A 19,992-nucleotide genomic window follows, 5' to 3' on the forward strand; every position below is an offset into this window, starting at 1 on the left:
AGTATCAAAATACAAAAAAAAGTTTGCCTTATCAGGAAATTGTACTTTATATACTTTTTAGTAAAATGTCGTATGACAAGCAAGATAGGTGAGAAATTTTCAAACCTTTCCACTTGAAATGCTTTATTGAAGCATCTTTTGTGACACATTCTCGAATTCTCGGCATTTTCTATCTTTTATAATACTTCATTTTTTTCGATTTAAACATCCTCTTTAACACTAAAGACACTAATATTAATTTCTTATTACTTAACCTAAAATCCCATTCGCATGGAGCAAAAGGAAACTTTTGCATCGTAGAAAATACATCAACCAATAGAAAACGATTAGTTTCAATATGGCGGAAGAATTTTTTAGTCTACTGAAAACTTTCATAGAAATCCTATTGAAATTTGTCGAAAAAGAAATAGATGATTATATATTTTGACTGTTTGACTATTTTCAAGAATTGTTGTTGTCCCTCACAATATGAGTCTGAAAGGGAAAGCTTAACTGCTCGAAGGATGTGGTTTATTCACAAATTTTTAACAATTTTCCATGAAACTTGAATTGAACTAGCTGTATTTTGGTTAAAACTAAAGCACAAAACATATACGCACTTTGTGACTTATTGAATTGTCAAAACTAAAAGTTGACCATCATGAAGTTGTACACAATTCTTGTACAAGTTGCACCAAGCTGTCAATTTGAATGTCGAAAAATTTAATGGAGGACATATTCATTGCTTTCTTATGGGTCTTATTGATTGACCCAGATCAAAGTCAGCCATATTGAAAATAAAGGTTTCCTATTTGCTGAATTCGTTTGCAATTTGCATTTTTGCTACATACGACCTGAGTTTCATTCAAAATGGGACTTTGGATAATCAATTCGTTATTTTTTACTTACCTAGATTTTTATTCGCCAAATTTTGGAGTCTTAGGTTATTCATTTTTTTTTAATTTCTATAATGTCCGAATTCTTTCTTCTTTATGTATTTAAGGCACTTGCATTGTCTTTCTTTTTGGGGGCTTAGTAACAAGAGGGAGCACATTGACACATCACGATGAGATGCTTTTGAGATCATCAGAGCCCATAAACTTGGGAGATGTCTTCCGATGTTGGGCTAAGTTTGAGACCATCAAAGATAGTTTACACTGATATTACTGTCTCAGGGGGTATGTTGAGGATTTTAACAGCAATTGTTAGATGATGTTGGCATTAGACGCACCATTTAATGTGAGATAACCTCACGATATCGTATTTTAGACACTACACCGCAGGAGTTTTCCTTTAAAACTTATGACGCAATTATCCAACGATGGAACGACAGCAGCGGGAGACAGTGGGTCAGGATACCTCCCCAATCGATATCCACTGCGGCCGACATGGAGCTCATTGTGAAGTCCATGTCTTCTATTGGTGTTTCCGAACTCCGTGTGTAAAACTGATGGATATCACTTATCTAGCAAATATTTGGGCGCAGTCATTACCGGGGTGGTAGTTGGTTTTGGAGGGTGATTGTGCCCATTAAGACAGCCAAAGGAGAGAAAGACGGTTTCTCGTTAAACCTTAGAGCTAATGGTATAGTACATTGGACAGGGTTAAGTGTGATTAATCAATACATCGGTGGATTGCTGTCAAAACCTATTTTTTTTCTGAACTCTCCCAAATAGACACATTTAACGTTTTCTTTTCCAAACAGTGTCATTTTAATTTTCATATATATTTACATGAGAAATAATAAGCAAAAAGATTGACAAACAAAAAAACCGCCCCAAATATTTACGCTCACCATACTTTCCTCAGTCAGTTCCATTACATTTATTAACATAATCAGAAATTAGAGATTTCGGATAAAATGTAGGGAAAGGCTTTCAGGCTTCGCACATACTGTGTCTCAAACATTTCATACATATTTCTTCCATATTCTTACGGCGTTATCACATTTGCACATTAAAATTTTAATGTGATTCACATTAATTGTCGCTTGTAAGCATCCAAATATGTTATTTGTGTCTTTGAGTCACTTAATATTTGGGGTTTTTCTATTTATTGATAAAGAACTGGACTTGGCCTGCAAAAATAAGTTTAAATTTACCTTGAAATTTACCTAAAGCATAAATATTTTTCACATTAAAAAATTAAAGAGAAAATCGCATTAATTTTTCGCATTAATGCTATAAATCAATTTATATCAAATTTTGCGGGCCAAGTCTACCTTTTTATCAACAAATAGATCAAATTTTGAATATAAAAAGATTCAAACACACAAATTACACATTTGGACTCTCACCAGCGACAATTAATGTGAATCATATTAAAATTTTAATGTGCACGTGTGATAACACAGTTATAATGAATTTGATCTTAAACCACACATTTCTTGAAAAAAATCAGGGGAAAGCGCCCATGCTTCGTACTTTCCCAAGCCTCGTTATGACTAAATTTTAAAAATTAAAAGTGAACAATTAGCGTAGCTTGAGCTACTGTCTTTCTTCAATATAATATAACGTCATTTTTATCTAAAATAATTACGCAAGAACTAACCGAAAAAAATTTTGGCACAAAGGCCTTACGTCATTTTCTCAAAGTAACATTTACGTAAGTTAAACGTGAGTTTTGCAATTGCAACTACCGCTCAATTTTTTTCACGGTGATAAGACGTTGTCAGTATATTTTTCTACGTACGAATACAATGCTGAATTGAAATAAATATTCTTCATTATCTGCATCATATTTTGTGATAACATGAATATAATCATAAGAAACGGACGAAAATTGGTATTGATTTTGTAAACATTTGAGTGGATTTTAATTAGTTCACCCTTGAAAAATTACTAAAAATATATTGTAAAGAAGCTCTGAAATAAGTATCAATAGGAATTATTTCTAGACTCTAGACTATTTATGGTTGATATTGACAAAAAACGGACGGATTATGTTGTAGGTGGTAGCCGCTAGAGAGTCCGGTGAGGGATTGGTATTCAATGCGATACAATATGCAGAGGATGTAATGACATGAGATATACTGCCTCAAAGTGAATTCTCAAGGATACAGTCGGCCTGTTTGATGGAGGTTATCTGGGAACGGGCAGTTTTGACGTAGGGGAGACCGGGGAGGTTTGGGACAGTTTTTCATGTTTTGACTTTGAAACACTATTCCAAAAACTCACGATAGTGTATTACAATTTTATGCGGTCTATAGGATACTTATGGGTATTGACTTTATACAAAGTATTCGATAGAACTTGGAAAACAACTGAGTTTTCTTGGAGAAGATAAAACATTTTACTTGACGCTTTGTCCCAAACCTCCCCGATGTGGGGCAGTATGGGACGCAAAAGGGGATGTTTGGGACGCGTTTTTTCTCGCATAATTTGTATTACTGGAACACGTTAATTAATTTTAAATACCAGATTAAAAATATTTCTGATAGAAATAATAATGTTTCATCTTTTATTTACACTTAGAAATTAATATCAATTTTATTTGTACAGTAGAGTCATTTATTGTCAATTAATTATTTAAAGTATTTTCTTCTTATTTTCCATCTACCTTTCTTTTCTTTTTTTATTCTAAATATTGCAATCATGATTATTAAATTCCTCAGGCGAGCAGATTTTCTTGCAACTTTTAGTTAGTTTTGAACTCATTGATGGATTTCTGTTTGATTTTACGACAACTGCATTGTACCTGTTTTCTCATTATTTCTCTGAATTAGCTCTCGCCTTGTCTTTTCTGGAGAACTTGTTCGAGAAATTTTCGAAAAAAATAGTTTTTAACTAGATTGGGCAAAGATCGAATATCCTCTGAATTATGGATTCAATTAGAATTATTAATTCCCAAGACAATGATGGTTTAATTGTCCCTGTAGTTAGAGAAATCTGCTGCACTGATAAACTTTGCACAAGAGGGAGATTTCCAGTAGAAACTGGGCATTACTCTTCATTTTGACAATAAACAATTGCATACCACCTACAATCTTGTCGAAAATCAACGTCCCATTCATCCCCTTTCAGGTGTCCCAAACATCCCCACGTGTAGTTTGGGTATTTAAAACCTTTATGTATTAAACAAGAGCGTATAATCTCTGAAACTTTTATAAAAATATGTTCCCAGATTATACTGCTACCTAATAAGATAAAAAAGTTTTGATTATATATCGCTGATATAAAATACAAAGAGGAAAACTGAGACGTCAAAATATACGATTTTTATCAATTTTTAAAAAAATGTTCATAGAATTAAAACAATAAAACTGAGGATATCCATTCTTTTAGTCAAGATACATCTTAATATTGCCTACGATACAATAATGGTTAAATCCCATTTATTTCAAAAATTAATTGAAAAAATCGCCTTGTCCCACACTGCCCCTGTCCCAAACCTCCCCGGTCTCCCCTATCCTACCCGTGATAGAGTATTTCTTAGGTGATACATAATACAGTAGAGCCCCGCTATAAACCATCGCTCTATAGTCAACAATTTATCGACCTTTGATTTCAAAACACTGATTTTAAGTTAGGTTATGTTTTTTAGTACGCGACATGCAATGTTGTGATAATTATTTTAATATTTTTGGCAAACTTTATGGAGTAGTTGTGATAATTGTGATCCATAATAAAAAAAGCGAGGACAAGTACCACAATCGCAAAGAAAGTGGAAGCCGTCGAGCAATTTCAATACTAAAAGTTGTTGATAGTTTTAAAAAATGACATGGACTATAGTGCGACCCAGGTGTCAAATCTGGAACCAAATATGGCCTATAGCGAGGCTCTACTGTAGACCCAATAGAGATGCCTGGGTTCAGCGGTTCCAGCGATTTAGGTACTGTCCTCTCTTTATATTTAAATCTACTTATGATCCCTTTTGTCATAAATTTTAAGGTTATTTGAGTAGTAATAATAATAAACTAAATTCCGAAAGTAATAAACATATGGGTGCCTAAATAATTACAATGACCATATGATAAAAATATCTTACTTATGACTCAATTTTGTTACTTGGAAAGGGATTCTTGGATCCTCGAATTTCGCAAACATATACTTGGGTCTATCAGGTATCGTAAAAATCTTTTGAAGTATTCTCAGGATACGTGGGACGCGAATATCTCTTTTAATGATTTTTGGATTCGTGAATAACTTCTCAAGTATTTTTTGAGGAATCTTTTATGTATTTTCCGAATAATTCTGTGAAATACAACCTTTTGATAAAAATTTCTCCTTAAAGATCACTTCAAAATTTTTGCGGTGATAGGCGGAATCCCTACATCTCATCGTACATTTCATACGTCTTCCTTAACCCGGTCAAGATTTTTTTTATGTAGCCCCTTAGTAAAAATAAATATAAAAAATTATTGCAATTGATTTATTTGTACTGAGTTTGACTTCAATTTCCGATATGTTTTTTTTTATTTGATACTGTTTCCTTCTGAAATTTAAACAAAACAATTCCCAAGAAATTTACATGACAGTAAGCAATATATTTTAATTAAATTCAAGGGAAAACATATGAAGAACTCATCATCGGTTTATTTGGAAAAATGCGAAACAAGAATTTAAAAAAAAATATCGATAAGAAAATTCTAAGATTTAAAAAAAAAGTATTCGTGTTGTTCTTTTAGGAGTATACTTGAACTTTTATTGAATATCAAATATTCTTTTCAAGTTAGAAATAAAAGAAGATACAGGAGAAATGTAGGAGGAATATTTATCAGAGAGACGATTCTCATGGTATGTATTTCACAAATGTTTATGGAATAGTAAAGAATGAAAAACTGATAAAATATATATAATGTCAGGAAAAAAAAACGGAGAAAAACGTTCTTCGTTAACATATCTCCTTACGGCTTTAAAGCAAATAATTTTAATATTGTTTCAATAAATCACATTTTGCCGGATGTTTGGAATTCAGTTTCACCCTTTTAATGCAACGTTTTCAGCTGAATGTTTATCTTGTCATTTCGAAGGAAAAATCAAGAGCTTCAGGTCACAGGTGCAGGAAATGTTCTAGAATCAATTTGAAAATTGATAGCAATTGACAACAAAACAATTTTCTGCTGAGAAGAAAATTTTTCTGTTGGCGTAGGGACTTTGCTAAGATTATTTTCTTGTTATTTTCTTATTATTTCCCCCGAAATCAGTTTCTCTAGCAGAAGCTAGTAGTTTCTCCAGAGGATAGATGTATGAGCTTTTACTTGAAATGCTAAATAATGTTTTTCACCGATTTATCATTTCTCGTATTTTAGAGTCAATATATCGTAAGAAATTTACGTCAAATTGGAGCTTTTTGAAGCTATTTAAGCGATTTCTTTCAAAATCCTCCAATTTGATGAAAATTTCTCAGAATATTTTACTTTAAAATATCTTCCTCTTGTCAAATTATCAAGAAATAAAACCACTACAAACCTTTCATAAAACAATCAATCTAGACACTTTAACGTTCTTTGAATCTTTAGCAAGTCAGCTTTTTCAATTTGCTAGATGAGGATGAAACATTGGAGGAAAAAAAAATATTGAAAAATAACTTTCCATTTTGTTTAAATAAAGTTGAAATATCTGAAAGTGGCAGACAATTGAGTTCCAATAAGCTTCAAAGAGAAAATATTTCTGAAATGTACTTTTGAGAGTCATAAATGTTCGATATACAAAATGATTGGCATATCGCACGAGTTCGAAGTCAGCTTATTGGAAAAACTTCATCAATCGAGCATGATTTTTTTTTGTCAAAATAATTTGCAAGATTCTTCAGCATTTTCCTTTTATAATTCATCTGTTTTTTTTGGTAATAATTCCTTTTCTCAAATCCTGAGAAAATAAATGAGAAAATGTTCTCGAGAAAATCACCTGAAAACCATGAAAGTGTCCAGAAAATGCCTAAGGGTGAAAAGTGAGACAACCCCTTGAGGACAAACATAAAGATTTATGTCTGCCTCCTCGTCTCATCAACATTTTCCCACCGTCGTCAATTTGACAGCAATCCATCGAATTATTTATGGGGATCGGTGTAGAAATTGGGGGAGGAACCCCGTGTCAATTACCTCATTCCATCCGTATCGGTTCTTGGCCTGGATAATCGCCTCGTAGACGGAATTTCGCTCCAGGTTCTTGATGGTATGCGACATGACAAAGTGGTTAGGCTCTGAACGTGCCATAGTGGGCACCAGTACTACATCATTCCACTTTCCTGGGTGCTGGTATGTCTCGTTCATCTGCAAAAGATACCCCAGATATTGGGGATGGTTATGCGTGAGAAGTTGCCAGAATTATAGCTGACACCTGGCCAATGAACGTACTATCCTGGGGCTTGCATACACCCAGAAAACAAGAATGGTAAGCATCTGTACTGACACTTCGACGACTCCCAAGCATTGTCCATGCTCTTAAATAATAATTTGATCCAAGTGCATAAAATAAGTCCTTAATAAGTACTTATTAAGTTCTTAATTAAGGATTTTTTTAGGCGACACTACTGACATGGTGGTAAAAGTTGAAACAGGAATAGAGAATGTGATGGACACGAACCGGCTAACACAATGTTAGGAGTCTTTAATAAATCCTTAATAAGTACTTATTGAGCACTTAATTAAGGAATCTTTTAGGCAAGTGTAGGAGATCTAGTGCGAAAAAAAAACAGAAAGAAATGGAGCAATTTGACTTACTAGAGAAACATAAACACAAAATGTTATTAAATGTGTGAAATGCTTCAAAGTTTTTATGGTTTTAGTAATTAGATCCAGAACAGCGGTTGGCGCTGTCTTTATGGCCCCTGTTATCGCAAGACAGGTCATTCTTTGGAACCGTTCTAGTGCACACGCCGAATTTTTAAATTCGACTGTCGGCCACCATATCCATCTACATAAGAAATTATTGGCCTAACGATGGTAGTTTTAGTAATAAATCTATAAAAAGTAAACTAGGTTTTTTTAGTACAATCTGTCCTTCCTGTGAGTGTCTAAATCTGTTGATGAAATCCTATGAATCAAAGACACAATTTTACCAGAGCTTTCGACACTTATCGTGTCTTCCTCAGTGGTTCTTGGTTGGTCTTTTCTTTAGTATTTTTCTCACTAATTCCTATAGTTTGTTATACATCAGTTTTTTGAATTTGATTAAGAACTGGAAAAACTTATGTATAACAAACTAGAGGAATTAGATACAAAAATACTAAAGAAAAGACCAACCAAGAACCACTGAGAAAGACACGATATGTGTCGAAAGCTCTGGTGAAATTGTGTGTTTGATCCATAGGATTTAATCAAGAGATTCCGACGCTCACCGGAAGGACAGATTGTCCTAAAAACCTAGCTCAGTTCGACTACTGTCGGCTATCTCGTTACATAAAAAGTAAAGTTGTAGTAGAACTGTTGAGCCTAGAGGAGTCGGAGGAAGAAAGCCTGTCCTTACGAAGACTCTTTTAAGTCAACGGTACCAATCACTGTTCAGTTGGGGTGGTGACTCTGAGGGGTGCTATAACGGCTAACTTCAGAGGAACTATATTGCTAGTCTCCGCGGATAAATGGAGTAAAAGCAGCCGACGGATATATCCCGAATGTGTATACGAATCTATTTCCTCAGTCGGCCTTCAGCAATGAAGCTCAGAGGTAGCCAGACTCGTGAGCTCTCGAGGAAGAGCAATGGAGTCTTTATTATTGTTGCAAAGTTCACTGATTTGCATTTTGATTTCCTAAGTATAACTCAAGGCCCTTATTTTAGTCACAACAACTTGCAATCTGAGAACGTAATTTTGCTGAGAATGCGCATAAATTGTATCGCGTACGTTGTATTCTTAATGTGTTGCTCCCGGAATATACCACCTGCGAAAGAACTTTTCACCGTTTTTCTCTTTAGGTTGGTCACCGATGCTAAGACAGCGGTGGACGATTGTTACCTGTACACAATTGTACACAATTCCTCCATATTCTATTAATTCTTCACTTTAGCGGGTGATTCTAGAGTTTAAGTTACCCACAGGATTCCCAAATTTCGATGAATCCTCTCTCTAATCCGAGATAATCCGTATAATCCGAGAATGTATACATTCCCTTGAGTCACATAAACTCTTGTTTGAGGAGTTAACATTTTACAAAATTTGCGACATTATATTCTTAACCCTTTAAGGACGATTGGGTCACCGGTGATCCAAAAATGAAATTTTTCCTACGGCATTTTAAAGCTATGTTTTGCTCTAAAAAGTCAGAAAAAGTGATTTTTTCTGACCCCGATTTTAAACCTTCTCGTCCTTAAAGGATTAACCGACTGTCCGGTTTCTTTTTGTGCCAGACACATCAGAAATACTTCTTCTGAGGTATCAGGGCTACAAGCGACGTGTTCAACTTGCCAATTAAACAAAAGTGTTAGATTTTTAGTTTTCCTTTGACAAATATAAAAAATAACATGAGAAATTAAAATTAACTAGTAACTATGTACACACAGCTCTTCGTTATCCGGGTGACAGCTGTCAAACACTGGCGGTTGATGCATTCAAAATTATTTTTACTAAACATGAAGTTTCTCCAGTGTGAATTAAAGTATTATTATCATTGTATCGAAGTTTTTAATACATAAATTGTGATAAAAAAAAAATGAAATGTAAGCATACCATGAAGAAAATTCTCTTGTTCTTTGTCAGACAGAAAATAAATTTACACAGCATAAAATATAAAAACCGTTGATCATTCAGAAAACCTAAATGTCATTTTGTCCCCCAGTCAGCCGGATAATGAAGAGCTGTGTGTAAAAAGTACTTAGTCGAAAGCCCTTAATTAAGTACTTAGTGTTAAGGCTGAGTCATGCCATATAAGTTTTCCTACTTGCCACAAAGCGCAAACGTTTCTCACATATTTTTAAGTAATTGGATGTTCTACAACTCTTATTAAGAAGAACTCATTGAGAACTTATTAAGTACATAATAAATACTTAATGTGTTAGCCGGACAATGTCATTTGAAACCAGGGGGTGACATTAGCACTGAAGAAAGATATATCCATTTCACAAGATATCTCCAAAACTACGTAGGTTGCCAATTTGGGGTTTTTGGTTGCCTATTCAATATTAAGTTGGCTTTTATTTTGTATTTGTATGTTTTCCTAATTCATTCTACAATGACAGAAAACAGCTAAACTCAAAACTCTTTCGGCACGCTAAAACATAGGAAACGTCATGTCCCCTGTTTGAAACTGTCAAATTCAAAAATTCAAAATAAACTCACCAGTAATTTTCTGTATAGCAGCCTTATTTCCTCAAGTGGTGGAATGGACTCAACATTCCAAGTGAGATTGTAATTGTCCAAATAGCCACTGTAGACAGGTGATAGGAAGGTAGCCGGACCCGGTCTTCCAGACACCTCAATGTACTTCTTCGTACGCCCTAACGCATTATCTGCTACGCAACTGTAGTTGCCAAAATCCGATGTCTGGAAGTTTCTAATGGTCAGCAGATACTGCTCACCAACTGAATGCATAGTTCGACGTTCTGTGGGATCCAGAAGGAAGGAATTCTGAAACCACTGCATCTCTGAACTTGTATCTCCGTGCACTGTACAGCAAAGTTCTACATCGTGTCCTTCACTAGCATGCACCCAGCTCTTCTCTACGGTGATTTCGGGAGGAGCTGTGGAGAAGACACATCCAACAATCATAAATTGCAGTCAGAGACATTCCTCATCCTCCACTTTTGCCACATCGAAGGAATTGTGGCAATATTAACTACACAACTTATAAGCATGATTCACTCTCAAACTCCCATCTCTTGTGGGCGAAGTTGCAGCAGCGGATGCATCCGCTGGCAGGAAATTTTGCTTGAGAAATTCCCAGTTGTAGGGAGAAATCCCTCGAGTACGATATGAGCATTTCGCTTTATTCGACAATAACTAATTCATAATTAATTTATCATAAATTAAATACGAAAATAGTCTTAGAAATGAAGGTGGTCCTTTTAGCAAAATGCTGCAATTTCCTCAAATGATTGAAAACAAATTGACGGAAAATTTATCATAATATCCTAAAGCATTTATTTTTTCATAAAGGGAAATGAAGAAACTTTTCTTAAGGGTAAAGAGGTTTAGTAAAAGTTACATTATTTCAATTGTTTGTATAGTTCAACAAAATCTTCGAATTAATAATTTGGTTCTCAATCCCTTCACCAATTGACTAAAAATTCCAAACGCCAAAATAGCCCTATCCACTCCTAATTCCAAAAATTAAATTGTGCATTAGCGAATGCTAAAGAAGGATTCAAATCATTCCTCATAAAGATCACCTGAAAATCTAAAACGTCCCCTTGCTCTCTTCTAATATTCTTACAAATTTTCATAATTTAATTGAGGTTCATCCTCTTGAAAATTTAATAGTAAGTTGTAGTATGTTCACACAAAAAAATTCTTTCAATTCTGTGGTAAAACCACACATTGCGGAGAGAGAACATTTCTCAAAAATATTTTCGCAGAAGACAAATGCTTGCAGAGGAAAATCCTCGAGAGAACCTCTTTGGTCAGACATTCCACATAAAAAATGCCCTGAAATGGACGGAAACACTTGTGTCATTTTTTATTTCTTGTCACATTTTAATAACAGTTAGTTGGTATACGTATTTTTTACAATCGCAGCTTCTGTAATCCGGTATGACCCTTGATCTATGCTGAAATACTTTATATTTGGCAGGAAAATGTCTCAACTTGCGGCATAAGCATATTTATTTAGGGCAGACTAACTGTGTTATCACACTTGCATATTAAAATTTTAATATGATTCACATTAATTGTCGCTGGTGAGAGTCCAAATGTGTAATTTGTGTGTTTGAATCATTTTATATTCAAAATTTGATCTATTTGTTGATAAAAAGGTAGACTTGGCCCGCAAAATTTGATATAAATTGATTTATAGCATTAATGCGAAAAATTAATGCGATTTTCTCTTTAATTTTTTAATGTGAAAAATATTTATGCTTTAGGTAAATTTCAAGGTAAATTTAAACTTATTTTTGCAAGCCAGGTCAACTTCTTTATCAATAAATAGAAAAACTCCAAATATTGAGTGACTCAAAGACACAAATAACATATTTGGACGTTCACAAGCGACAATTAATGTGAATCACATTAAAATTTTAATGTGCAAGTGTGATAACGCCGTTTAGTTTAAAATATGACATTTTTTATGGTGCAATTCAATGAAAAATAAAAGAAATGCTTCTCCTGAACATTTTTAGTCCCTACTTGACTGTTCTCAATTGCTTCTGCATTATCGACTTTTCTTTGTGTTGATTGCTGTCGCGACTGTTTCCGTCAGCACTCGTCGTGTTCCAAAACTGACAGGAACCAACAGGAAATCGATTAGGTAGAGGCTCATGGGAATGACCATGTAAATACTAAAAAGTTTTCATGAGAGAGATTATTCCCCTTTTTCATTTTTCATTGGAATAGCATCATCATTCCTTTATTAAATACAGTACCGTATCTGCGAGTGATTGTATACTCCGCGGATGACTTAGCCTCCCAACTGTTCTTAAACTTTTTTTTAATTCTAATGTTTAAGAACGGTCCTCGTCGATCAGACATGGTAGATCTGATCGATAAAGACCGTCCTTAAGTGCTACAATTAAAGAAAAGCTTACGAACAGCGTGGAGGCAAAGTCATCCACGAAGAACAAAGTCACTCGCATCTACGGTACTAAAATTAAGGTCAAAGGAAAACCTCTTCGACAGGGAACTCCTATTAGAACTTTTGTCAAAATGTAGAAATTTACTTAATATATCTAATATAATGTAAATAATATGACATTTTCTCATTAATCTGCATTTTCCGATAAAAATAAATGTTCAAACATCTTCTTGAAGTGACGGAAGATCGACCAGCGTGGGCTGCTAAATTGCATATCATGAACCCGCGAACTCAATAAAGATAAGCGGTTGAAAATGATGATGATGATCATGATAAATGTTCAAATTGTGTATACCAAATGGTACAGAGTAAGGTGTCAGTAGGTCCTGGCACCAGTTCCTAAAGTGTCAATAGATGTTCCTTTCACCCTACTCCAAATAAAGCGAAAATCTATTCATATTGATAAGTTTTGAGTTTTATTACCTAAGTTTAAGCAAAAAACACGAAATGTTTATTCCTTTTTATTCAACTTTGATAACTTTTCTTCGATTCTTAATGCACATTTTCAGTAATCCGAATTTTAGACGCGGTTTTTAACCGGTTAACCGTTTTCGCAGTCTTCGAAAACCGATTAACTATCTATCCGGATCACTATTGGTTATTTTGAAATACCACAGCCCAACTTGTCAAGGCCTTCCTCAGCAGAATTGTAGGCTAATGCCTTAAATTGACGAGAGTTTCAAAACTTTGGAGATGATAAAATAATGATCAAGCCATCTTCACAGATTCATGATTTTATTAGACATCTGGCAAGTTAAAAAGGCACATGAAGGCTTTCCCCACAGAAAATTAATAGGCGTGCGATACGTTTTGTTCTAAATTGCTAAATTCCTTTTAATTCGATTAATACCAATTCATTCTAAAAGGTGCGTTCTTTACTCACTTCAACTTAAGGGTCTTGACAGACTTGAGGATTAGCCGAGAGGCGACTTAGCGTAATTGTATTCAAAATAATGGTAAAACCGCATTTCTATCATTTTCCACTAAGCCGTCTCTCGGCTTAAGTTGTAAGTGTGTCTAAGGCATAAGAACTTTCCAAACCAGGATAAGTGTGCCAAATTTTAGCATTGGAAAGTCCCAAGTTTGAAATGCAATATTTTTAATTACATATTTAAATTTCTTGTTCTCTTTTTTCTTGAGGGTTGTTTGGAAGCTTGAAAAGTAGATTATCATCTTTTTTTCTTTAAATAAGTTTTTAAAATATTGAAGAATAAATAATAAATATACACATTGGTTTGTGTGCTATTCCGACCAGTTTGAGTGGAATTTCGGCCGCCTTGTTTGTAACCACCTTGTGTGAAACAAGGCATAGAAAATTGCAAAGCTGCATGCCGAACGAGTTTGATGTTTAATTTAATACATTTATTTAAATCACAAGCCCTGAGATCTTCGGTGTAATTTACGTTGAAGATCTGAAGAATTGACCTTGATTAGATTCCCATAGCTATTTGCCTATCCTGAACTTTTGCAAGGCCTTTTCCACATAATCTTTTTTACAGAAGTGATGTTTTTTCTTACCTTGGGCCTTTGAAAAACCAAAACTAAAAAAAAAAAGAATTAAAAAATTAAGAATTTTGGGAGAGCAAAAGATGTGGGCAAAATAGTAAACACCATCCTACTGGAGAGGCACTCAGAAAATGTCTCTTTTTTGACACTAAATACATGATCCAGCTGGAATATTTTACTCGAAATCTGAAGCACTATTAACATGAACTAATATATACTTTAATCAAGACTAATCAATTTTCATGAAAAACATCAAAGATTATTCACACTTCACCGTAAACTACTAGATTTCCAACACTAGCGATATGTCAAATTTTTGTAAGACTTTCTCCACACCGAATTTTCTATAACACAATTTTAATTAAAATTATCACCAAAATTTAACGATTTTAGTATTGTTTCATTCTAAAAAGAATAAATATTTAAAAGAGAAAAAAATCATTGACTATTCGAAGATTAAATACATAATTTTAATTAATTTAGTTGCTTGGCCGAAGTTACACTCAAAGTGGCCGAAATTGAAAGCTGGCTGAAATTTAGCACAGTTATGCCGAAAATAGACACAGGCTGATCCTAGAGAATACTCAGCTCGTAAATTTTGGCGGTAAAGGATCAGCACAAACCATCATACACTGAGGATTTAGGATCAAGGATTAGCGTTTTCAGCGTAAATTTCTATTAAATCTCCACACTTTGATTGCTGAAAGACTTCTTAAGTGCAACATCCATGGGTTTTTTCGTACAGTAAGGAGCACTATGACCTTCTCCTTACTCCAATCTTAATGCATTTTACGACTTTGCGATATTGCGTACCATTACTCTCCATGTTTTTTCACCCAATTGACATTTCGAAAAGCACCCAAAAACCCCCAAAGTTAAGCTTTTTATTTTCAGCACTGGCGCTGATGTCGCCTAATCCTCGTAATTTCACTAGACCTCACGAATTTAGAAGATCAGCCTGATCCTCCAAATTATGGACTGATCCGTGAGTGTATCGACACCAATCGTCATTTTTCGGGCTGATCCCTAAGCCGATCCCTGTGTCTATTTTGGGCTTTACCCTATATAAGGTAAAGTACCCTCTAGTCGGCCGGTTCCTCAACTCGGCCAGTTGAATTATTTAACCAATTTTTTAACGTATTATAGTCAATTTCTATGAAATTTTCACTTATTTATGTTATATATAATATAATATACCTTATAATGTTAAATCGGTAAGACCATATTATAACAAATCTAAGTAAATTGAATAAATAGTCGCACTGGCCGAGTTGAGAAACCGGCCGACTAGAGGGTACTTTACCTTATAAGAATTCACAATAGACAATAAAATTACATTTATAACAGCCAAGGAGGAAATTTATGTGTCATAAATTTTAAATTTCTGTTAAAATTAAAGCCTCTTGATTTTTTTTAAATTATCTTAACCCTACGTCCCCCAACAACTTTTGAGGGATCTCGTGGAGTAGTTGATAAGAATGCCAATAGGCTTCGTGTCGATTCGACCACTACCTGAACTCTCGCAGTCTTAGTTCTGTCCGGTACACGACTTAATTTAACTGAGTTTCAATGTAGCTGTTTCCATTAAAAGTTTGAGAACTAAGAATTGAGAACAGTTGGTAGAGTTCTCTATTTAATCGATAAAAAATGGTATTTGTTAATCCGAAATTCGATATAAAAATTCCGAAAACACTCATGCAATCCATGCAACGGTCGTGAAGAGTGTATAATCCCATATTTTAAGGAAACGCAATCGAAGTCACTCACGAGGTCGAGCATTCCGCGAAGCTGATACCCAAATATTTTATTGGTAACCATAAAAAAAATCACAGTTAGCAAAAGTTAATCAGACCTTGTCACTGCCTTTGATATAAAATGATTTCACCATTAAAAAAAAAGCGTTTCAGTGTTGGAAAAAGAATCCAGTGAAAATTTTCCATAGCGATTCATTGAGTATTAGTAATAAATCATATCCAGTCGAAAGCTCCATTCGATTTTCATTCATTATGCGAGCTTTTTTCCCATTCTCAGCCTTTCCTCTGGGCTCCGTTGGAAAATAATTCACAATCACACGTAATGAATTGTTAATTTACAACGAAATTACACATGAGCGAATAAAGTGGATTATGTAAAATTTCAGGACAATGTTATTAATTATTTCGGAACAAAAATACTTTTATGAGAATATTTTCCACTGAGTGCATTAATTGATTTTTGATTAAAACCAGTGTAAAATTCATGTTGCTATACTCTTTAATTCTTTGATATGCTAAAGAAAAGACTCAAAGATTTTTTTGTTTTTTTTTTTTTTTGTCATTCCCTATATTTCTCTTGGGAATCTTCTACGCCCTGGGTGAAATGTTATGAATTCGAGTGTGAAAATCAATAGAATTCGACATTGAATCCAATTTTATCCCAGAAATCAAAGGAAAGGTGGTTGGGAAAAGAGGTAGCAGAGAAGCTCCTAAATTTTCCCACTGAATTGCAAAATGGTAAAATTTTAGAATAATTCGTACAGGGTATCACACAATCAGGATGAAGATTATGGTGAAATCATCAATGGGAAATTATGCAGGAAATTGCTAGTCTAGTCTATCCGCACATACCCTTCCTTTATTGTTGAATTTAATACCCCCCGACCATGGAAATTAATTTTTTATTGAGCACAATTTCCTTGGTAAACACCCTTTGTCGATTGAAAACACTAACTTGGGGTTGCTTTTTTTTCTTCACTTTAATTTCTAGCGAAAAAAAATTACATTAAATATGATGTCTTTGGGGTAAGGTAAGTAAAACAGCAAGGTGCAATAATTATGCAAACAAGTTGAATGACTATTGACACGAGAATCCAATTAACATGCAATTTCTAAAACCATTTCTTATCGAAGTTCATTTTCACCATGGAACACCTTCTCAGTTCTCTGGATTTATAAGCTCTCAACCCCCCCCCTCCCCCCAAAGGAATTTGAGCAGCAATGTTAAATTTTATTGAGTTTCAAAATTATTACTTCAGACCAAAAATGTAATGCACAATTTTATGATTTGCGTAAAAATTTTTAATGGAAATTCTTTTCAAATGAACTTTAGTGCTTTGAAATGAAAGATTTGTGTGAACCCAAATAGACTTAAGCTAATCCTCGAGAATATTTAGCCTCTAAAATTTGACAGTAAAGATTTATTCGAAATTGTCATACACTGAAGGATTAAGATCTTCGCGATTATAGGTCCTTTGAATAAATCTCCTTTACTTAAGCCTTTCCTTTCAAATTTTACAGACTAATAAACATTCTCAAGGATCAGCCTGCGTCAATTTGAGCCCTTAAGACCTATACACATTGGGAACAATTTTTGTCAAAAATTGTATTTTTTACAGAATTTTGACATTTCCACCTACAGCAATGCAGAGAATTTCTTTCAAAAAAGCAATTTTTGACGAAAATTGCTCTCAATGTAGAGACTATTAGGCTGTACCCAGAAAGTTTGCCTTGTTAGTATTCTTCAATTGCGAGTGTTTGAGCACTTACGTTTAATTTGTTTAATTTTGAATACAAACAAATATCAATCAGAGTATAATGCCCAACGCACAATAACTTTTGTTTTGTAAACATTTTTTTGACATTTCTGTGAGAGTGAATGAGATCTAGATATAGTCATCTCGCTTACTCTCAGAGAAAAGTTTGAAAACATGTTTAGAAATAAAAGTTATTGTGCGCTGGTCATAATGACTAGCGCACAATGACTTTTGTTTGTAAACATGTTTTCAAAATTTCCCATGAGAATGAGCGAGATGACTAGATCTAGATCTCATTCACTCTCATTGAAATGTTAAAAACATGTTTACTAAACAAAAGTTATTGTGCGTTAGGCATAATGCCCAACACACAATAACTTTTGTTTGTAAACATGTTTTCAAAATTTTCTATGAGAATGAGCGAGATAACTAGATCGAGATCTCATTCACTCTCATTGAAAAGTCAAAAACATGTTTACTAAACAAAAGTTATTGTGTGTTGGGCATTATGACCAGCGCACAATAACTTATGTTTAGTAAACATTTTTTTGACATTTTAATAAGAGATAATGAGCTCTAGATCCAGTCATCTCGCTCTGTCTTATTTTAAATGTTGAAAACATTTTTACAAACAAATCATAACTCTCAATCTATAATCCTTTCCAAAATAGAGACCGAAAAAAATGTCCGCCTTCACCTGGAATTGAACACGAGATTCTTCGATATCTACAAGAATTCCAGCTCGGAAATAATCAAATCATCAAATTATTAAAAATCTGTTAGTAAAACAATTAAAAGAAACATCAAAGTTTAATATGATACTTTATGCAACATATAATATAGAAAACCCGTATACCAGTGCAAGCGGTGGAGCAGTGTCTAACGCATGATATTTTACTGAAAGGCCTGGGTTCAAGTCTGTTTCGTTCAGTGTTTTTCTTTTTTATTGTGTTTTTTTTTTATTGTTTTCGCTTGTGCATTTTATTCTTTATTCGAAAAACTGGACAAACATTGCTACACAGTAAAAAATTGTGTGAGAAAAAAGATGTGTATGGAAAAAGTTGTGTAATATTACAAGCATTTTGGTTGGAAATTGTAGAATTACTATCATATTTGTAGTATGATACTAGCATAATGTTAATAAAATTATGTTTGTGTAATAAAATTTGTGTATGGGAAAATTTGTGTGAGAACTGTCAAAATTTCATTGTTCACTATTGCAATTTTTCTAAGATTTCAGTTTTTTTTCGCATTTCTAAGCATCTAATTGTCTTCTAGAATCATTCATTGAATTCTTAAAATGTGCTTCAGTCATGAAAAATGAAAAATAATTATGTAATAACAGAAAACAAAGAAAACATTACATAAATTTGAAAAATTGACAATGCAACTCTTGGTCATTTGCTTAACAAAAGTAAGTGAGTTCGTGGCGCAACCGGAAAATATGCGACCATCAACGCAAAGATTCTAAGATCAAGTCTTAGACCTGCTCTTCATATTTTTTTCTTTTTTTTCTGTTTAATAGATAGACTTTTAACAGATGACAAACATAAACCTAACAAAAATTCTGTACAGTCAAAATTATAGAAAATAAAACCGTTTTATAAAATACACAACAATACAACACACAAAAATCAACACACAAAAATGACAATATACAAATCTCACAACCATAATGCTCGTGCAAAAATTACCAACCATAACTAATGGTTGTAAATTTTTTTACTGTGTATATAATATAAGTGACAGTTCTATTACAGATCGTGATAATACTCAACCATAAATTTGATAAATTATTTTCTGCTTTCTTATTGATTCATTTTCAACTGAGAGATGTTACTAATTGACTTATTTCATTGATACATTTTCAATCAGTTTACAATGATCGTGGTTTGAAATTTTAAGTAAAAAGGTACAAAACTTATTCATGATAAAATGTACATGTTTAAAGCAAAAAAAATAAAATAAAATAAAAACCTGGAAGAGAACCAGACTTGAACCCGGGGCACTTCCGTAAAATGTCCTGCGTGAAACCACTGCACCACCGCTTCTTTCACTGGCTTACAGATTTTCTTTATAGTATGTTGCATAAAGTATTATTTTAAATGTCGATGGATTTTTTTAAATAATTAACCAAATATCGTACGTTTTGAGAATAGCACGTTTGATTTAACGACCTTCTGCGTTATTGGGCAAAGTGGGAAAAATCATAGATTAAAAAAATATATGATCCTTGTTGGTGGAACATTCGCTTGGATAGAGCGTAATCCTCAGATCAATCCTGGGTAAATACAAGATTTTTTTCCTGTTTCTACCTTGGTGAGGATTGCATACATAA

General features: G+C 33.7%; 1 protein-coding gene across 2 annotated transcripts in view; it reads right to left on the reverse strand.

The window, feature by feature from the left end:
* Positions 1-961: 961 nt before the first annotated feature.
* LOC129803741 (limbic system-associated membrane protein-like) overlaps positions 962-19,992 on the reverse strand; it is a 156,067-nt gene continuing 137,036 nt past the window's right edge. For both annotated transcript variants that reach the window (XM_055850511.1, XM_055850510.1), the window contains exons 6-8: positions 10,192-10,592; positions 7,022-7,192; positions 962-1,444 (exon numbers count right to left, since the gene is read on the reverse strand). In XM_055850511.1, the coding sequence (XP_055706486.1) occupies positions 1,280-1,444; positions 7,022-7,192; positions 10,192-10,592 (737 nt within the window). In that variant the 3' untranslated portion in view covers positions 962-1,279. The remainder of the gene's footprint in view (positions 1,445-7,021; positions 7,193-10,191; positions 10,593-19,992) is intronic.

This window comes from Phlebotomus papatasi, chromosome 2 (assembly GCF_024763615.1).
Source record: "Phlebotomus papatasi isolate M1 chromosome 2, Ppap_2.1, whole genome shotgun sequence".
NCBI classification, from domain to species: Eukaryota; Metazoa; Arthropoda; class Insecta; order Diptera; family Psychodidae; genus Phlebotomus; species Phlebotomus papatasi.